Source organism: Glossina fuscipes, unplaced genomic scaffold (genome assembly GCF_014805625.2).
Source record: "Glossina fuscipes isolate IAEA_lab_2018 unplaced genomic scaffold, Yale_Gfus_2 2, whole genome shotgun sequence".
NCBI lineage: Eukaryota > Metazoa > Arthropoda > Insecta > Diptera > Glossinidae > Glossina > Glossina fuscipes.
Window position 1 is genome coordinate 513,669 of NW_023998416.1, and position 20,605 is coordinate 534,273.

The 20,605-nt window shown below is 33.1% G+C and overlaps 1 protein-coding gene across 5 annotated transcripts in view; it reads left to right on the forward strand.

Moving 5' to 3' along the window:
- LOC119634117 (tyrosine-protein phosphatase Lar) overlaps positions 1–20,605 on the forward strand; it is a 273,949-nt gene that overhangs the window by 178,700 nt on the left and 74,644 nt on the right. For 3 of the 5 annotated variants that reach the window (XM_038028063.1, XM_038028066.1, XM_038028065.1), the window contains 5 exons: positions 6,084–6,320; positions 6,601–6,747; positions 6,812–6,945; positions 9,137–9,278; positions 9,587–9,610. In XM_038028063.1, coding sequence (XP_037883991.1) covers positions 6,084–6,320; positions 6,601–6,747; positions 6,812–6,945; positions 9,137–9,278; positions 9,587–9,610 — 684 coding nt within the window. Of the gene's footprint in view, positions 1–6,083; positions 6,321–6,600; positions 6,748–6,811; positions 6,946–9,136; positions 9,288–9,586; positions 9,611–20,605 lie in introns of all 5 variants that reach the window. The other 2 variants (XM_038028064.1, XM_038028067.1) reach the window with 1 other exon arrangement.

Sequence of the window (20,605 nt, forward strand, 5' to 3'; positions counted from 1 at the left end):
CTCTCTCTCTCTCTCTCTCTCTCTCTCTCTCTCTCTCTCTCTCTCTCCATTCCTCTCCCTAGGTGATTGGTCCATACAAAAATGCAGATGTATACATATGCATATAGTTTCCAAATATCAGCGATGGCACAAATTGAAATATGTCACTTCCTCTCACTACTTCGAAGAATGTCACCGATTTTATAAATGAATGATGCATTTTTGCGTGCACAACTAAACGGAATAGATTAGAAGCGAGCTGCTTGTGTTGATAAAGCCTCTTGATCATAAATACCACCGCTTTTTTGTCGAACTGGCATTACAAATAAATTTTGATTCATTCACGAAACGCAGCTAATTTCAATTGTTTTAACAATCAACTATCGGATTTTACACCTATCATAATATGGGCTTAGGACGAGCCTTATCAAATTTGATGTCCATCACCAGCTGCACTTTTTTGCGACAAAATGTGAATTTTGAACAGACATCCAGGAAAGGGAATCTATTTCTTGGATATCCCTATAAAAGCGTAAGTACTAATAATAAGTCATCGGTTGAAGCCAGTGTCAACCTGAAGAATGCACGGCGTGACGCGAATGAATGCACGGCGTGACGCGAACGGTAGCTCGGTAGCTCTTTTGCCGTTTTGGTTTGCTGATGTTGATGATTTATAATGGATACCGTGCCGTAGCATGTCTATTGCGGGACCATTATAGCTCTAATGAAGCAGAAAAGGCAATGTTTCTTGTCTTGAGAAAATAACGCGCGGTATTCGAAAATCCCAGAAACCACTTTATTTGCTCTTTAGCGAGATAACGTATAGTATTGCGCAAAAACTTTTCGGAGGCAGTACTTTCACAAAGAAAAGTCACAATTTAAGAAGCAGTGAGAGAGAAAAAAAAAAAAAAAACTCTCGTATCTAAGAAAAAGCGATAAGATCCTAATTCAACTGATTAAAATCTATATCACCTGTATTTACTGCTGATATCAGTTAAAAATTGTTTAATTTTGATTTAGAAGAAGTTCTATTATCTTCACCCTCTACCCTCTTCTCTTCTCTTCTCTTTTCTTTTCTTTTTTTTTTTCTTTTATTTTGTTTTCTTTTCGTTTTATGATCTCTTCAGTTTAGCTTACATTTTATGTTATTATTACCGTATTACTTTACTTAATTAAAGTTTCAATAATATTTCATATTCTTTGTTGATTGTTGGAGCTTTTCGAGTTATTTTTTATGCTGCTACGTGGTTTGTATACCATTTAGACAATTAAAATTCCAATATTGTAGTAAATCAGCCTTAAGCCATGGGGGTAGCGAATGAATGACAAACAGCCACTCAAATTTGTAAGAGTTAACTTGACTACTTAACTACTTGACTGACTGACTGACTGGCTGGCTGGCTGCCTGGCTGGCTTGCTGGCTGCGTGGCTGGCTTCTCGTCTGAGTTGTCTGGGCTGCTGATGCAAGTGTGAAATTCAATTGATTTTGCTGAATATACGTTTTAAAACTTTCTGGCTTGCCTGTGCAGACGTACTTTGAATCTACAAAGCTATCAAAAATTAACGCTTCATATATACAATCTTGCAGGTTTTATATTGCACTCTGTTTTACAGGCTTTAGATTTAATTTAATTTTTTATGCTTAAACACAAAAAACCCTCTTAAACGAAAATTATTATTCACTCTGTGGTTTATTGAAAAAGCAAAAAAAAAAAAAAGGGAAAACATTATCGAGTTTGTCTGAAATATATTCAGGATTATTTTCCTTTATTTCTGCTCTTCTCTTCGACAAAGTGGTTGTGAAAAATGTCTAGCAAAGCTTTTTATATCAATTACTTATTTAAACGAATTTTTCATTAAAACACAAAAAAAAAAAAACAGGCAGAAGCAAAAATCCCTTCACTTATCCAATCAATACCTGAGCACATGTACAATATACTCGATATAACTGGAAAGTATATATTGAATTTACCACAATTTTTTGGCTATTTTTGCGGTTAATTTATCATCATTATTACACGCATTTTAAAAATATCCATATATTTGATATATTATATACATGCGGCATGCAGTAAAATCATATGAAAAATATACTTAAATGTTAATAAAGTGCTTTCGTGTTAATAAAAAAGTCTATGGCAGGCAGCGAGTAAAAGCAGAAAATTAAATAACTTATCGCTGTTGCTTTAAGGCAAATACTTCACGGATATGTACTCACTTATCGTTGTACTATTTACATTTTTTATATAATTACTGTTATTAAAATGTTTTCTTATTCTTATTTCTTTCGTTTCTTTTATGTAAATAATTGAAACTAACAAAGAAAAGCACCCAAACACATAAAAGAAAAAAAAAAGTATTCTTCCTAACGCTAAAGTGTTTATTCATCATCGAATTGTTGAAAAGTAGCAGACAAAGCATTAATATAATGACAAAGTTTAAATGTTTAAATTATGAGCTCTTAACGCTTTCTCACACAATTGTCACTTTACTAACAATGACAGCTCGTCCTTCCTTTCATTTTATCCTACTTTATACACTTCTTTTCTATTTTTAGGTTTTAATGGCAGGCACACTATTAAGTACAGTACAAAAAAAAAATAAAAAAAAATAAAAAATAAGAAAAAAAGACGGGGAAAAAGAAGAAGAGATGAGTGAAAAACCAATGTTCTCAACTATGAATGTCGGAGAAATGACAGCCAAACGTTTATTCCGTGTTGTTTTAAAACAAACAGAATTAAAAAAAAAAAAAAAAGAATAAACAATGGAAAGAGAATTCTAAGAAAATACAGAAAGACTCTTAAACCGAAATGATTATCGAGCCGCCGTCATGAAATATTTAAACAAGTGTAGACCTACTTTCAAATGATTACTTAAAAATAATTTAAAAAAAAAACACTCTTCAAATACGGAATATTCTCTATAGGTTTTAACTCTGCACATATGACAGTAAATAAAGCCTTCAAGTCTTTGCAATCTGTGTAAATGTCAATAGTTCTCTTTCTTTGATAAATAACCATATTATTAATATATTCATTTTTATCATGTCCCTTCCAAGATCAACGCCTTCTCGCGCAATGCGTGCGCTTCGATGTTCGTTGTTGCCTGCAAAATACCCTTTTGCGATTTTCTTAACTCTTCACAAAAAGTCTGCCTTTTTATTGGCGCAAGAAATGCTTTGAAACTTTCGGGATAAGCCCGCCTGTTGATTTCCAAGTCCTTTTGTCTACTTAGAACTCGCTTTAGAAAGTACTTATGTCTTTTTAAAAGTGTGTTCAAAATATAGGCCAGTGCAGTCAATGTAGTGTGATTTGACAGTTGAATACATGAAGAAGACGTCAACACTAACACTGCAACAGCAGCGGAAAGTAATGATGTTCATTCAAAAGCATTTCCGAAACAAATCTCAGTATAACTCCTTTACTTGAAGATCCGTAAAGAGATCCAGTATCAATAAAAAAAACATTGTTAGAACATGACAATCTAATGTGTTGCCTGTTGATTTGCAAGTCCTCTAATCTATTAAGAACTCGCTTTAGAAAGTGTTGAGGTCCCTTAAAAAGTGCTTGCAAACTATTATAGTGTGGTGTACCTCTCTTGATTCTATTATTGGGTAGATAAGAGGATGAGAGCTCCTCTAAAAAAACGAACGGAAAATATTTATGTTCTTCCCAAGCATTTCAAAAAAAAAAATACATATATATATATATTAGTGTAATTGCACCATGGCGACTTTTGATTAGATATAAGGCTGAGAGCGATTCCGAAGATTTCAAAGCTTCCACCATAAAATTGAAAATTTGGGATGAAGCTTTCAGAGATGCCTATAAATGCGGCTATGGAATAATACATTTTCTCATTTCTTTCTCTGCCGTTTCGCAACATGTAAGGCCGAAAACACGCGATTCTGTTTTCGACAGGCGCAGCGAAAGATCCTAAAATTCATTTTATATGATTACAATAGGACGGGACGCATCTGGGCCTTAAATGTTTTATCACATATCCTTCCCTTGATTCATTCAGGAAGTTATCAAAGTGCTTTCTCTCTCGAAATTCAATCTTTTCTCGCATAATCCCAGACAAGAGACCAAGAGACAGCCGCGTATTCCAGGAAATATTTACAGTTAAGTCTTTCTGCACATGTTTTCACTTGAATGCTTGAAAAAGAGCGACATTCTCAGTATTTGATACTCAGGAGAACATGACATCGACCCATCTTTTATTACACCGATCAACGATTCAGAGGCATTTTCTTGTCCGTTCGCTTGTCCGTCTTGTTTTTTTATTCAACCTACAGGTCGCAAATTTTCGAGATATTTTGAAAAAATGTGACACACTGACATGTTTTGGCTGAATGGCGAGCGCTATTATAAATCGTTCGGATCGGGCCATTTTCTCGGCCACTTTCAATATAAGGCCTTCTTCTGAAAAGTCGTTATATGAATAACGGTATCAAGTGAAGCGGTGTAGGCGGTATTTCATGGTGCGCCATCTTCCGCTAAAATATTTTTACTTGTTGAATTCGAAGTTTCAGTTTTAAAAAAGGCAAATCATTCTTTTAATATGATAAATAAAAACAAAAATTCCTAGCATCGCACTGAGAATTTTACTAATACTGTGTTCTGTGTTCATTTACTCGAATTTCTTATTTTTGTTTTATGGTTTTGTAAGTGATGCATTATTTTATTCATTTAAAATAATGCAAGCTACTGCAATATAAGAAACTTAAGCCAGTTGCTCTGTACGAGTAACAAAAAAGATAAACCTTTTAAATGCTTTTCCCTACATTTATATAAATACGTTTTCAAGCAAATTTATAGAGCTCTAATCGATGTATTGTGTACAAACACGTAAATACTTACAAACAACTGCATTGAATGTGCAAAAAAAGAAAAAAAAAAAAAAAAAAGAAGAAAAAGTAAACCAAAAAAGCATATTTTCCATTATTTTGTTTTTACTTTAACATAAATTCACTGCAAATTACAAAAATTTTATATATATTTACATTCAATAACATATGCTTTCTCTATGGTCTATATATATATATATACATACATATACAATACATCTTTCTACTAGAGGTATATATACACAAACTATCTATATACATATGTATGCATATGTGTAGAGTAATTTTCGGTCACATGTATCTCTCATAAATTTTTCACATTTATGTATGCGTATGTACGTATACTTTGTAGGGCGAAGCCAATATAGTCCATATTTTATATATATATATATGTTTGCTTTTTAAAGTAATTCATATATATTTTTGCCGCAATTTAATTTATATGATATAATGTAATGGTTTTATGTTTGCGAACACTCATCCCTCCATATATTTATATATACATGGGATAATATTGATTTTTAAAATAAGGGAACTATATGTAATATTTGAAAAATTTACATTATGATCTTGCATAGCTAAATATGGTGGCCAAAATATACATTTTCCTTTTTCATCAACTAAAAATTCAGTTCATATTCTCGTTGATGCGAATCTTTGATACCCTACGCTACGTCCAACTAATCGAGTTGCAAAGCAGATATGAGCCCACTAGTTAATCAATCCCCGATGATATTATGCCGCTTTATAGCCACGAAAAAATTTAATTTTTTTTTTTTTAAATAAAGCTTGCAAGTTTCTAAGAGGCGGATCGAGGAGCATCGATCAACAGTGAAGCATTTGTATGACAAAGCATTTGAAAAATATACGACTAACAAATTTCAAATAAGTAGACGAACAGAGAGACAGACAAGAAATTATTATATCGACCCAGAATCCTACGGTGATCGAAACCATGTATATATATATAGAGCCCTTGAGGTACATTTTCTTGATATTGCAAAGGGAAGGACAAACCTAGAAGACCATTTTCTATCACTCGGGCGAATAGAAATTAAGTGTATTGCCTCCTTTATCCTAATATTATAAATTTAATTAAATGGATGAATATTAAAAAAAAAACTATATTTATATATGAGGCATTTTCAAAATTATTTCAATTTTAATTGAGTTAAATTTCTTTCACGTTAATGAAAGTTGAACATATATATATATATAAATATGCATTTTTTTTTTCCTTTTATATCATTTGCAGGCGGCTTGCAAATCGAAAACAGTCGTGAAGAGGATCAAGGTAAATATGAATGTGTGGCTGAGAACTCTGTTGGCACTGAACACTCGAAAGCCACAAATTTATATGTGAAAGTACGTCGAGTACCGCCCACATTTTCACGACCACCAGAACCCATTAATGAAGTGATGTTGGGCTCTAGTTTAAATTTATCATGCATTGCTGTGGGTTCTCCTATGCCACATGTCAAGTGGATGAAAGGTAAATTTCATTAAAAGAGATAGAGACACTTGTACAAACTCAAGCAAACACATACAAATATACAACATACTGAACTAACTATTAAGCATCAGCTCAGACAAATTATATGTTTCATGCAAACATCTCTTGGTATGGAACATTTTATAGAAAACATGTACAATTTCCCTCGATATTTAGATAAACAATCAAATGCAATTGTATTTAATTTGCGGTTCTTATGTTTCCTTGCACTTTCCTTTTCTCGTTCCTTCTCTCTGTTCGCTTTATGTTATCTGTTTAGGTGCCCAAGATTTAACACCTGAAAATAATATACCCATTGGTCGTAATATCTTGGAATTAACGAACATACAACAGAGTGCAAATTATACTTGTATAGCTGCATCATCGTTGGGTCAAATTGAGGCAATTGCTGTAATTAAAGTGCAATGTGAGTCTTATACGGTAATACTTAATAATATTTAATAAGTTTGTAATCCTTTTCTATTGAACAGCATTACCGACAGCACCCACAGATGTTCAAATATCTGAAGTTACGGCCACCTCAGTAAGACTGGAATGGTCGTATAAGGGTCCCGAGGATTTGCAATATTATGTGATACAATATAAACCAAAAAACGCTAATCAGGTAAGATTTTAAATAAACACAAAAAATAACTTAAAATGGAATAAATTAATAAAACCAAAGTCAGGGCGAAAGCAAAACTTCGTACATTTTGCAGGCAGATGTTTGATAGAGAGAGGGCCGCATGCAAATCAGCGAATTGAAAAAGACAAACTTTATATAAGACAAAGAAGTAATTTCGGTATAAACGAAGTCTGGACAAAATATCTAGACAAGTAAACGGGTGAAAGTGCAGCTCGCCCTTTATAAAGAAGTCAGTTTTAGACTTTCCTAAAACAACTAGGAAACCGCCTCGAAGTACTGTTTCGAAGACATTCCATACAGAGTTCTCATTTTGTTCGATATCTTCATACTATTGCGTATTAAAATTGGGGGAATATAACTTACCACCATACCCAGTATTCCCCAAGTGACGATATACTGTTTAACGTTAAGTGCCTGCGTTCGATGGAAAAATAGTTCAGTTCCATAGGACTGGCACATCTCATTTCGACAACGCACTTTTCACGTATCTGTTCCAAGCGACTTCAGACTTGACTTCTGTCTAATGGCGGCTTTCAAACACTTTCCTGGAAAACGATCACGTAGCGATTAGGTACATTGACACTTCAGAAATAGTGACTAACTTGTGGGAAAAAAGCCCCATTCGTGCAATGCACATGGCAAGCAAACATTTCAAATATCATCGCTGAACCCTTCCACGTACTCAGGTTTTTCTTAAAATACGTAATAATTGACATTACCTTCCACTTTATTGCATCTTTTGTACCCGTCACCGTTGTCCTGCAGAAGATTAAAAAGAGATAATTTTTCATGCTCTATAATATTGGGGAGGCTCGGCGGATTTTCCCTATTTTCAGAATGAAAGTGAAAATTTACGAGTCAGGAGCAAAAAACACGGTGTTCACAAAGACGGTCGCAGTTTTTACTCTATAGGCGTGCGGGCTTCGTAGGCGTGGCTTTTGACCGGTTTAGATTATTTTCAAATTCTTTTGCAAATATGTAGATGATATCTTAATTTTTGCGAACGGGAGAATGCTTGTCGCAGATACTGTATTGATGGGATGGGATAGACAGATGGACGGAGAAATAGGCGGACGTGCTTAGGTGTATTCCGAAAATGACACTGGTCAAGGACTTTATGGGATGTCTAAAACGTGCTTCTGGCCGTTCCAAAGAAGTTGAAAGAGTATTAAATTTCTTAGATATCCTATAACACTGGGTAGGCGGGGCCAATTTTATCCGTTTATATACCGTACCGTGGCCAATAGAATATACGTTTAAATTTTTGTAGAGGGTTTATCTGCTGCAGCTTATGAGTAACGAGAAATAGCCCGATAGTCTCAGTTTACGTGGTGCATTAGGCGTGTCTTTCGATCCATTTGATCGATTTTCGATACCAACTTGCTTGCAAGGACCTCCAAAGTTTCTGCCTAGTTTGAAGTCGAAAGGTTCTGTTTTACAAAATAAGTTATACAGACGTACATGCTTAAGTCAATTCAGAATTTGATGCTGATCGGGATTTCTGGATTCTCTGAATTTTCCTACAGGGCGTTGAAAACGTTTTGATAAAATGAATGTATCCCTTATCCTTCAATGATGGGTATGAACATTGTCGTCGACATGCTAAGGGATACTGCCTTAAAGACATGCGATTTTCATTTACTTCATTTAGGGTTATCGTGTAAGATTTATTACAATTCACTTCAATGACTAAATTTGATCACTTAAATATGTATTCGAAGTTAACCGAATTGTTTATAAATTTTTACAGTTAGAAATTGTGTATGCGTGTTAAAAATATGAAAGAAGTGAAGGGCCTATTGAATATATACGTGATAGTGTATTAATAATAAATATGTTCCTTACTCGCTTTTCTCAAGAACTTTGGTGCATTTATGGGACTGCAAGAGTTCTATCCATTATGTATAAAAGTTTTAAAGAGGTTATGGCTCAATAAACTATAAATTCGGTAAAGATATGTTTAATTATATACCTTGCGTACATACAGTTAACCGTCAACGTAACGTTAAAATAGCTATTTTTCACTTACATTGATAAAATAGTTTCAGTAAATGGAACGAAACATGTGTTGTAGGTATTGAGCGATACTCTATTGATTGTTGAAATTTTTCATTCCAGATCCGTAAGGAATTGTGATTAAATTTTATATTGTTTTTCTTATGTGTTTCAGGCCTTCAGCGAGATAAGCGGCATTATAACCATGTTCTATGTGGTGCGTGCTCTCAGCCCTTACACCGAATATGAATTTTATGTGATAGCTGTAAATAATATAGGGCGTGGGCCACCTTCGGTGCCGGCGACTTGTACCACCGGTGAGACAAGTAAGTTGAAAATGATTTATAAAACAAAAAAAAAAACAAAAATATTTGATTTCTCACAACATTTGTTATATAAAAATCGTTCTTATTCTCTACTCGTCTTGTTCTTTTTTATTGGATTTATCTTTACATGCTTACTGAAGGATTTTGTTACCAATCCTTTTTTGTTTTAATATTTTATTTTATTTATTTATTTATTTATTTATTTTTTTTTTATGTTACATTCTCTTACTTAAAACTTGCCGTTTACTCTGTACTTTTGTCTTTCATTTAACTGTTATGCCTCTCGTTGGTCGTGTTAGGAGATTTTACGTATGGTGGAGCCAGTAAGTAGCAAATTTGAAAGCAATAATTTTATTTATTAACATGGTTAAGAGGGAGTTTGCTCTCTTTTTTTTTTATTTTTACTGTTATATACACATTTGTTTTTTCATTATCCAACTCATTCGCATTAACCTGAAACGTAAGCATATAGAGGCATTTATTGTTAGAAGTTTCTTCTCGTTATTCTTTAAATGGCAAAATGGAATAAAATTGCAAAACTCATACGCATTTAAAATAATGGTACGAGTGTTTAAATAGGAGTTGCTGAAACAGTTAAACTAAACTATAGTTGTGTATAGTTAAGATTATTTGCCCATAAAAATCGTTTTAGATGGAGACCAAGTTTCTCTCCGTCTGCATTCTTATCTTCTTGAAAGGTGTTTCCTACCGACAATTATCAAAAGCGTTTGTATGAAAGTCTTTTTTCAATTCACATGTGAAACTTTGAAGGTTTTCCAAGTTATAGAATAAAAAATATTGCATTTAATTTATGCAAAAATTTTTAAAAAAATTTTCATTTTTTCATGTTTCCTATTCTTCTTCCCATTTCTTTAATAGTAAAATTTAATCATCAAGTTTAACGTGTACTTTGACATTTATTATGGCTTATTTAAAAATATATTGATTGTCGCAGTGTAGCAGCTTAGCATTGAATTGCAAAGAACAATGCGAAGCAATTCAATTAAATTGAGCTTTTCTTTTTGTTGACTGTTTTCACATTTAATGACCTAAAGTGATCGTAAACGAAAAAGTGAAGATAGAAGGATTCGCCAAAGTAACTTAATTAAAGGTAATAACCGTGAGGCATAAATTTCATAAAAGCTTCATATTGAAAAGTTAACTTTCGTCTCATCGCTTACAATTGCCCTTAAGGTAGATTACAATTGAAGGAAAAGTTTTAATTAACAAAAGCAAATAAAATGTTGAAAAAAAAAAGAAGAAAAACAACAACGACAACAACAACAAAGATACGTTTGGTTAACCACAGTTTTCCGAAAGAAGACATATCTACATTTTCTCGTTTTTATATTCTCTAAACATATTCACATGAAATGTAAGAGAATACAAAATACATTTTTACACATGAAATGACTCAAAGGTCTTTCTACTTATGGACAAAAAAAAAAAGAAAAGAATAATACATTAACATTTTATGTAAAATTGAGAAAACATAAATATTTTGAAAAAGACAACGCGTTAGCAATTGCAAAATCTGATATAAAGCAAAAAAAAAAAAAAAAAAAAAAGCGTCAGTTGCACGGTATGCATTTACATTCAGTTCAAGTTGTATAAAACATGTTATTTATAGATTTACTAGAGGAAAGCATCCACGCAACCAACTTACCAGCAAATTGCCATTGTATACCGGAAGAAAGACAATTCCCCAAATAGAAAAAACGAAGAATCCCTTTTCACCTCCAATCAAAAAGTAACCAACTTTCCGTAAAGCAAGTCTTGTTTTTGTATACGATATTTGTTAAAAAAACGATATCATATTGGTACGATAAGTGCAATGGCACTTGTGGCAATAAAAGTTCAACATTTTGTTGTTTTTTTTTTCCTTTTTTCTTTTTCTGTTTTGGTTCGTTTTGCTTTTTCTTTTTTGTGTGTGTGTTAGTTTTACCCTTTTATGCATATCTGCAACGACTATTGTTATATTGGTCTACGTATTGCGTGCGGGTAGTTAAACACATTTGTTTTTCTCTCTCTCTCTCCCTCTCGTATCTGCAGCAATCCGTATCCTTATCTATCTCGCTGGTATGCGACTAGAAATGAATGAAGGTATTCAAGCCTTGGCGAAAAGGTATACGAATAATTTCGTGTTCTGGTTTTCATGCTTAACGAACGGCATCCCTTTGCATTACAATGCAAAGTTTATGACTAACAAATGTCTTTCATTTTTTTTTGCCACCGTCAATATTCAAAAACGTATGACTGCAGATGTACCCAATTGCTTGCAACCAATAATATTTTGTCCGGAAGAAGATTATGACAATTGTTGTTAAGCTAAGGCATAAATGAACGGTTGATAGAAATGCTTTACTTTAGAATACATTTGCATGGCCACTAAACCGCTTATGGTACAAAGGCATATTAGATTTGTGCGGATGTATGCAACACCCAGACAAAGTTAAGATTAATCCAATTTTTATTAAAAAAAATCGATTCAGATAACGATTCTCTCCGTAAGTTCGTCCATCTTTTCGTCTTGTTTTCCTTGTGTTCAACCTACAGGTTGCAATTTTTAAGACACATTGATTAAATTTGCTAAACTGATGCGTTTTGGCCTAAGGATGAATGCTATTTAAAACGAGTTGGTTCAAAGCACTTCTTCGATCGCTTTCCATATAACGACTCGTTCCATATAACGACTGTTAAGCAAAGTATTGTCGGACATTTACTCGCAGGCCATGTTTGTTTAAATTTCAGATCGAACTTTAAAGGTTTACGTAATTTTTCTTTTTTTTAACATAAGAAATTTTAATAAAGTTGACTATTGTTAAAGTTAAGTTCTTCAAACATCCTTCTAGCAAGTAAAGGATTTTCTGTCTACTGTTTTTTAAATGCTACTTGGGCTTCAGGAGATTATCAAATAAACGATGTAGTTTTTTATTTCTTTTGCTCTTTTTATAAGAAATTAATCTTTTTTAAACCGAAAGAAAAAGATATTGTATCAACACTCATAGTCCACCTTACAACTATCATAATTTAATATTCAAAAACTTACTTAAAGACTGAGGATCTTAAACTAAAATTTTTAACTATAATTTTTCTATAAGGTTTTATTTTCGTTCCCATTATATTCGTACACATAGACGATATAATCTTCTTTTCCTAAACTATAAAACGAAAATTTCTCAATGACTGGTTTTGGCTAATAGCCAATCAATAATTTCCAATTTTCGCAATTTTTTCCTGCCACCATAAGCAAAAAAAAAAAAAAAAATATATATATATATATATAAAAAAATCCAAAAGAAAATGAAAAGCAAAAAAATAGAAAAAAAGAAAAGTAGAAAAAAAAAAAAATAGAGATACACATACATATAAAACAGAATTCAAAGGCATTTTTTTCTAGATAGGTTTTTGCCAAGTTTTACCTGCTGTTGCTGGTGGTGTGTAACGATAATGGTTATAATGTTGACGATGATGATTGCGTTGCATAGAAAATGCACTTCGAAAAATTTTTGGCTCCATGCCTGACTGCCAGTACATCTTGGAGATTTGCATGAGAAGTCAACTAAACACCTACACATGCATACGCATATACACACTTATACGTCACGGAAAATAGCGTTCGGTCATTTGGTGTTATATTGAGCGCGAGCAAGCTTAGTGTGATTGTGTAGACCCATGTGTATCTAAACACATTAACACACGTTATATAGACGCATATGTAGATGTTTACATATACGGACACATGTGCATTTAAAACGCATTTAAAATTTCATATATAGTTAGAGACGTGTGCGACTATGTAAGCAAAGAGCTTAGGTATCATCCACCATCATACCATATATGCTAGGAATGCTTTATCACACAGGTCATGCTCCTATGCTCATGTGTATAGGTATTTATTACATTTCAGCCTTAAATATTAACTTTTTACAAACATATATAGTATGTGTAGGCTTTTGATTTTTACGAACATTCTCTCAAGGTAACAAAAAGTTCAAGAGTTCAATTATGTATACGTTTCATAAAGATATACCAACCTAGCACATATCTCTACTATTACATAGATTCGTTAGAGCAAAAATCGGGTTTCAGATTTTCATATGTTTTTAAGTGAGCAAAGTAAAAAAAAAAAAAAAAAAAAAACGTAAACCTTCACAAGTTCTGTTCGTTTAATTTGGCCTCTTTGTAATGCTCATCCCACGGCGCGTATATGCACTGCCACAATATATGCGATTATATTGGTGTGTATGTTTAGTGTGAATATATGTATGAATTTTCTAATGTCACATTACAAACACACACAAATTCCTCCGAGTTTTTGGCATACGTTGCAGTACGTTTCGTTGATATTTCGACCTCACACTGACATTTCTGGCAAATGTGCTTGACATTCGTAGTAGGTGGTGGATTCAAAAGTATTTGACCCCTTTCGGAACTCCCTCGCTGATATCACTTACCCTAGCCATTTAACTACGTGTTTAATTTGAAATTATTTTAATGGTCTGACTTGTTGTCATTTGGTTGGCACAGGAACCACATGATTATTGTTTCACAATTAAATTTAAAATTAGTTAATATTAATTACGCTGATTGCATAAAAATATATTACCATTAATTTTTTATACTTTGTACAAAATTTTAAATATATTTTTAATTTTTATCGGGTAACAAAGGTTATGCCCACGTTATGGAAGAGATATTTTGATATTTAGCCCTTACAAAAATGTAAAAAGAATTCGACTACCACGGTCTGGAACAAAAGCTAGCTTCGTACCTCTTGACGCGATAGTTGGCTAATGTAACTTTGTCAGGGAAAAAAGTTTTATTAAATTTTGTATCAAACTATTTGGTCATTGCACGCGTTGTTGTTGCTGTGCCTGAAGGTGTCTTTCTATTGCGTTAAATTTACGAATGAGTAGGCCGACGGACATCCCTTAATAGACTTGGAAGTGTTATGGTTACCTAACATACATAAACTTAATGGGATTGTGTGGTGAGTATTGCTGAAGATTACAAAAGGGCAGAGTAAAGGAATAAAACAAAGTAAAGGAGTAACCATCTCTTTTGAGCTTAAGTGCGTTTAAAATTAATGAACCATCGACAAATGGTTTTTCCGAAGTGGAAGCATTGTCATTATAATTCTCCGTCCAACTCTGAGATTGTACATATTTTATAGCGTGTTTACATTGATTCCTTCATGACACTTTACTTGGCATCATTGGCGTTTATATTGCATATAAATCATTAAGCAGAGCATATCGGCTGACCTGTGCTTGTTTTTCTCTTTTCTATATTTCAATATACGATTCGGTTTTCTGGTCAACAGCGCTACTTTGGGAGCAGGTTGAGAAAATGGGAAATCCGATGCAATTTTGAAAATTTTCTTTGTATAAGAATTTTTACAAGATAAGCCGTTATGTAGAGTGAAGGTCCTAAAATGGCCGAGAGTGCCGAGTTTCGTCAAAATATCATAAAAACTACGAGCCTTAGGATTAACATAAATTACGTAGATAGATGTGACACGGACAGACAGATAGAAAAGCTCCGCTCGATCGGTACTGAATAAGATGAGTCTACCTTAAGTCATTTTGCATTTTACATATATATATATATATATATATCTATATATAATTAAATACATCCTTACCATAAGTAGCATCAAATATAATTTATATGATAGTACATGAGCACAATGCGCTTTAAACCGGAATTGTACAGTCACTGAATAACATGTATTGCAGCAATGTTTAGCAGCACACATAACGTCATAACTACGCTCTTGGCAAAACGAAACATTCTCAAAGCATTCTCTGGAATTCTTATATACAAACGCACTAAACGTAATGGGTGATATCCTATAAGTAACACATCTGATGGGTCATTCGTAGATGTCATTGCTAACAGGAAAAATATGTCGTTGCCCGTAACTTCATACTTTCGCATAACCATATCATAAATTCAAAATCAATCTCTTAAATGATGCAATTATAGTTAATTAAAGTTAACCTGTCTTGCTTGTGTCAGAAAATGACATTTCTAGAAAAATAGTGCTATGAGTTGATCTATGCATTATGACATCATAAAGATCATTTATTACTACCAAAACTTGTTGTCATCTATGTGTAAGTTTGAAAAACTTCCAATCTCATTAAGAGCGGTACAGTTAATCTAAACCAATGACTGAAGCATAAGAAAACAGCTACCACGTGCCTTAAATCCACGTGAAAAAAACACACTTGAATAAAACATGCTTGTGTAGCGCATTCAAAACAATAAGCACGATTTCAGTATGAAACAATGTATGATGATTAAGTCTCTCGTTGTAATCTTGAGCTGCGACAAAAAAATGGCGGATCGTCTTTTTTGAGTTGCAAAAGAAGTTTTGTTATTGTTTTCTTACTCACATTTGTCTGGCTTCTGAAATCCAGCATAAGGGACCTGGTTCAGCAAAGGAAAACCCGCAGAACCACTGCCAGTTTATTGAGCGACTTTTTCAAAGTGTTTTCATGAAATTTTAAAGGAGAAATCGTGATTTTAATATGTAGACAAATAAACATCAAGAAGAATATGTTTACACTGAAGAGGCAATAACTATGCTTTGAATTTTTAAAAAACTACAGGAAAAGCTTGGAAGATTTTATTGCGACGAATCAATCAATTCGTAAACGGAGATTGTCTAAAAAATCGAATGCTTGCTTTAAAGCCTGTATATAGCAACGACATGATACGCTGGTAGAAGGAAAATATTGTGGTTCTTGTAAAACCAGGTGAATATCCTTCATCGATTAGTTAGCGTTGGACGTTAAGTCCAAGTACTTAAACTTAAAAGAATTAGCTGAGGGAAAAAAAGTGTTTTCTTTACTTCTTTATTTTCATAAAATCATTTACGATGCTTTGGACGCATTATATAGGCTGCTTAGCAAAGGTAATAGACTTTCTCACGATGTATTGAGAATTTAAAAGTTTTATGTTATTTAAATCGAAACACGAATTTCACAGAAGCTAACACACTATAATGCATTATTTATTTGGTTTTTTTATTTTAAATTTATAAATAATTTTCCAACCATCATAACAATAATAATAAAATGTGTTTGAAATTGTTTTGTAAATGTTGCTATATTTAGCACTTAACTCTGCTAACAATGCCAGATAAACATCGTTTACTAACACATTTACATTTAACTTAATTTAAATTCAACTAAATATATGTACATGAGAAAGCAATGCAAATAAATGATTGTGGATGCATCTCACTGCACAATACGGAAACAATTTTAGAGCTTTTTTGCATTGAGTTTTAAGAGCAGAATGTCAGGTAAAGCAATGAATGTTGTTCTGAACTCAAAATGTCAGTCGATTGGGGCTTGTTTGTCTCTGTCGTAATATCAAAATGCAAAAACAGTTGTTAACTCCCCCTTACCTACCTACGTTTCTTACCATCCGTATTACGACTATTTTAATACAATATTTATAAGTTGATGGCAATCCGAGGGGGGCGTACGGGTAGCAGCAGTAAATACAATTTGGAATTATGTGTTACAATTTACTATTTCTCTCTCTCCCTCTCTCTTTCTCTTTCATTTTTTTTCCCTCTGTCTCATCTCCATTATCATTAATTTTTATTTTGGAAAATATACCTTTTTTTCGTATTATTTTTCTCTACTCTATTGCTTTCATTTGATATTTCCCTTTTTGGCATATTTTCTATTATAAAAGTTTTTACATTTACTATGCAAGAAATATAGATGCACATGTATATATATATATATATATATATATATGCATGTATCAGAAATTTGAGTTGTATTGTAAAAATAAAAGAACCATTGCTGTACATTTTTATACTATATACTTACATATATATATATATATATATATATATACTATACTTCATACTATATATTTTATAATGCGATTATTAAGTTTGCTATTTTTATTATAAATATTGACATTTTTTTTTTTTTTTTCATGATTTCAAAATGAATTTATGTATTTGTTATTAATATATCATCATATCTCAGGCAAATTATTTTAATATACAAATAGTACTAATGGAACTTGATTTATATACGTATTTCATGGAAATAGTCTTATTTAATATATATATGTATATATGTATATGTCCAGAGTTAGATGTGAATTAATTATGCATTTTTTATAACAAGGCATACAGAACTAGTAAGTATTGAAAAAAATTGAGTAATTTTTCGGGAAACTTGGAAATCCGTCTTTAATCCCTAGATTAATAAAATATAAACAGCTCCTAGAGCGATATTAGCTCCAAAATGTCCATCTCTTGCAAAAAAATAACTGGAAAGGTGAAATTAAAAAAAAAAAAAATTAATTTTATAAAACTTATTTTGCCGCCTTGAGAATAAGTCTGATAGGTAGGCACTTCGCTCACTCAGTTCACCTCACATGCGACTCTAGTAACATGTAGTAACGAAATAAATTCTTGCGTTTTATTTTTTTTTTGAAAAATGGCAGAGGGTAGAAAAGGCATTTTTCCCCACAACATGAATACCATGACGAAAGTATTTTTGATACATAATGACTCACAAGAAGTTCTGGATTGAAAATAACGTTCAATTAAAGAAGCGTATGAGGTGCACACAGTCACCGAACGTTTCCAAGCTGAGAAATAATCTGCAATTTCCTTTGCCTCCAGTCGCAGCAAGTACGCCTCTGTGCGTCCCGTTCCTCTAGATGATTATTTTATGGAAAATTTCATTTACTTGATTTAATCGTTAGTAGCCATTTAACAATGTAGTCAATCTTAGTTAGGCGTCCTATCTTAGTTAAGTGTATTCTCGCTTTTCTTCGATCTGTTTTTTACCCCAGCTTGTAAAAAATATTACAATGGCTGCACCAATACAGTTAATAGCGATCTAGAGCGATGGTTTCGTTAGGTAAAAGTTACTCGTAATATATTCCACGTATCTGATCCTATCAAAAACCGAGTATTGTCTTTTTAGGGAAGGGACTTAATTTTAGAAGAACCTATGATCTTGTACTACGATGCAAATAGAGCTTAACTTCAAACCTAAGGAGCAGCATTTCACTCGTAGGTTCCCGTTGCCTTATCCACTGCCGACTCAGCTGATGTACCGCCGAGCCTTATTTAGCAATCCTTCCATCATTTGTTCCTTTTACGTATCGTTCATATTCAATATTGCTTAACATTGCGCTGCTTGCGTCCCCAAGGCCAAAATCGCTAGTTTTAAATTGTGGAGACATTTTTTTTTTAAGCCTGAAGCCTGAACTTCCACTTGACTACTTTTTGCTTTTGTCCTATGATTAAATGTGGAGAACAATGCTTATTACACGCAAAAGTTTGCTTTCAAAACATATAAAGCCTAAGCCGTTATTCATTTTATCCGGTTTTAAAGCCTGTTAAGAGTACCATTGAAGGCCATTAGTAGCTTTTCTAAGAAATGCTCAGGTATGAACAATGTGGTCTCGCTGTTGGGAGGTTTCTTTTGGACTTGGTAAAATTAGATGCTTTCGAGCACTTTGATGTATGTTATTTGATAGAATTTTTCGCTGCTCGTACCACTTGAAAGTCATTCAAGACGAGAGAAATCGCTAGCTATCAGGTTTCTTTCAGGTCCTTATACAGCTCTTGCGTACAAAAGCGTTGTTTGCGTACAAAGTTTTCCTCTGCAATGTTGTTAGCGGTTCGGATTACGCTAAAAGTAACCGAGCAGCTCATACGAACCCTACCAAGTTACATGGAACACTATGCCAATATGTTTTTCAAAATAATAACCTACTTTGTTACGCTTACTGTATATATCTATATCTTAGGCTCCTTGTCATTTGTGCAGATCTATGTGACACCCAAAAGGACTTGAGATACTCCCACCCTTCGTTACACTGATCGATTGAAAACCAGTTTTTGAATCAATTCCTAAATCGATCTAGAATTATCTATCCCTGTGTCCCTTCTTGTTGTCTTGTTTGTGTTTAATCTACAGCCGGAATTTTTGCGATATTTTGATGACCTTTGTTATACCGACGTGTTTTGCCCCGAAGACAAACCTCGTTGAAAATGGTGTGCATCGATTCGCTTTTTCAACCATAATTAAGCAATCAATTAAAAGTCAAATGCTTCCTCTTGACTGTTGCATTAACTTTTTCCTTGGCAAATTATATATAAATTCGTTTCAATTTCAGTATATTCGAAAATTAAAATGATCAAGTTAGCAATCAAATAATAATAACTTATACCAAGCAAACTAATTACCCACAAGGAAATATACTTCACACAAGGTAAAGTTTGTTTTGCATAATAATTCGTGAAAAACCTTTGCATATTCAAGATTTTATACGCACTTTGCGTAGATTTTTACCCACAATCTTCTTAGCGATGTACTTAGCGTTGCAAAGATTATGTTGTTGTTTTGATTGAAAGCGCTTCTGCTCTATTTATAGTACTTGCTATTTCTCACAGCCCTCTTAATGACTTTGCTTGCACTTGTTATGATTATTACATTTTTTTTTTTTTTTAATTATTGTTGTAAGTGCATTTTAGTGTATCTCTTAAGATATATAAGATGAAAATGTAAAATTTTCATAAAATAGAACTCATAGAAATTCATAGGTTCGCCTTTTTTGCGATATCCCAGCTCTTTCATTTTGGTGCATTTGATTTTGTGAAGACGAACAACAAAGACATAAATGAAATCTATATTTTAACACATAATTAGCCATGAAAATTGAATACCATACACCTTATAGAAAGAACAGACGCTAAAAACATGCGCAATCAATGGACGCTCGCATTTACGCACCCTTTCCGCCCATCAATATGATAGATTGCTCTATTGTTTATAATGGCTAGGAATACCCATGGGAGACTTTTAAAACTAGCCTACTTGTATGCGTCCCTTCGCCTAGCTCGATGAAAACAACCTTCGCGTTAAACATCTTGTTGTTGTTGTTGTTAGCAATTATAGGCTTTGAAGTTTGCAAATTTGCTGATTGGGATAGTGGTCATGGCCACTGCTACAAAGAGAGGTTTAATTTCATATCGACTCTTGCGTTAATCGAACATCATGCATAGTTAAAAGTTGCTGTTATGGATACTAAACATTACAACTCAAGCTCCACAGCCCTAAGGAGAGAGATGCCTAATATTAGCGATGCTTAAAACTATTCGTCGAATACAGATCGCTTACTAATGCCATCCATCTTTCCTTCTCTCCCATAAAGTAAGTTTGTGGTATTTTTCAACGTAAGGCCCCTTTATACTTCTATTCATCTTTAAGCTAAAATGCCGATTCCGCTTTAAAAGCTTGAGGAAGAATATTAAA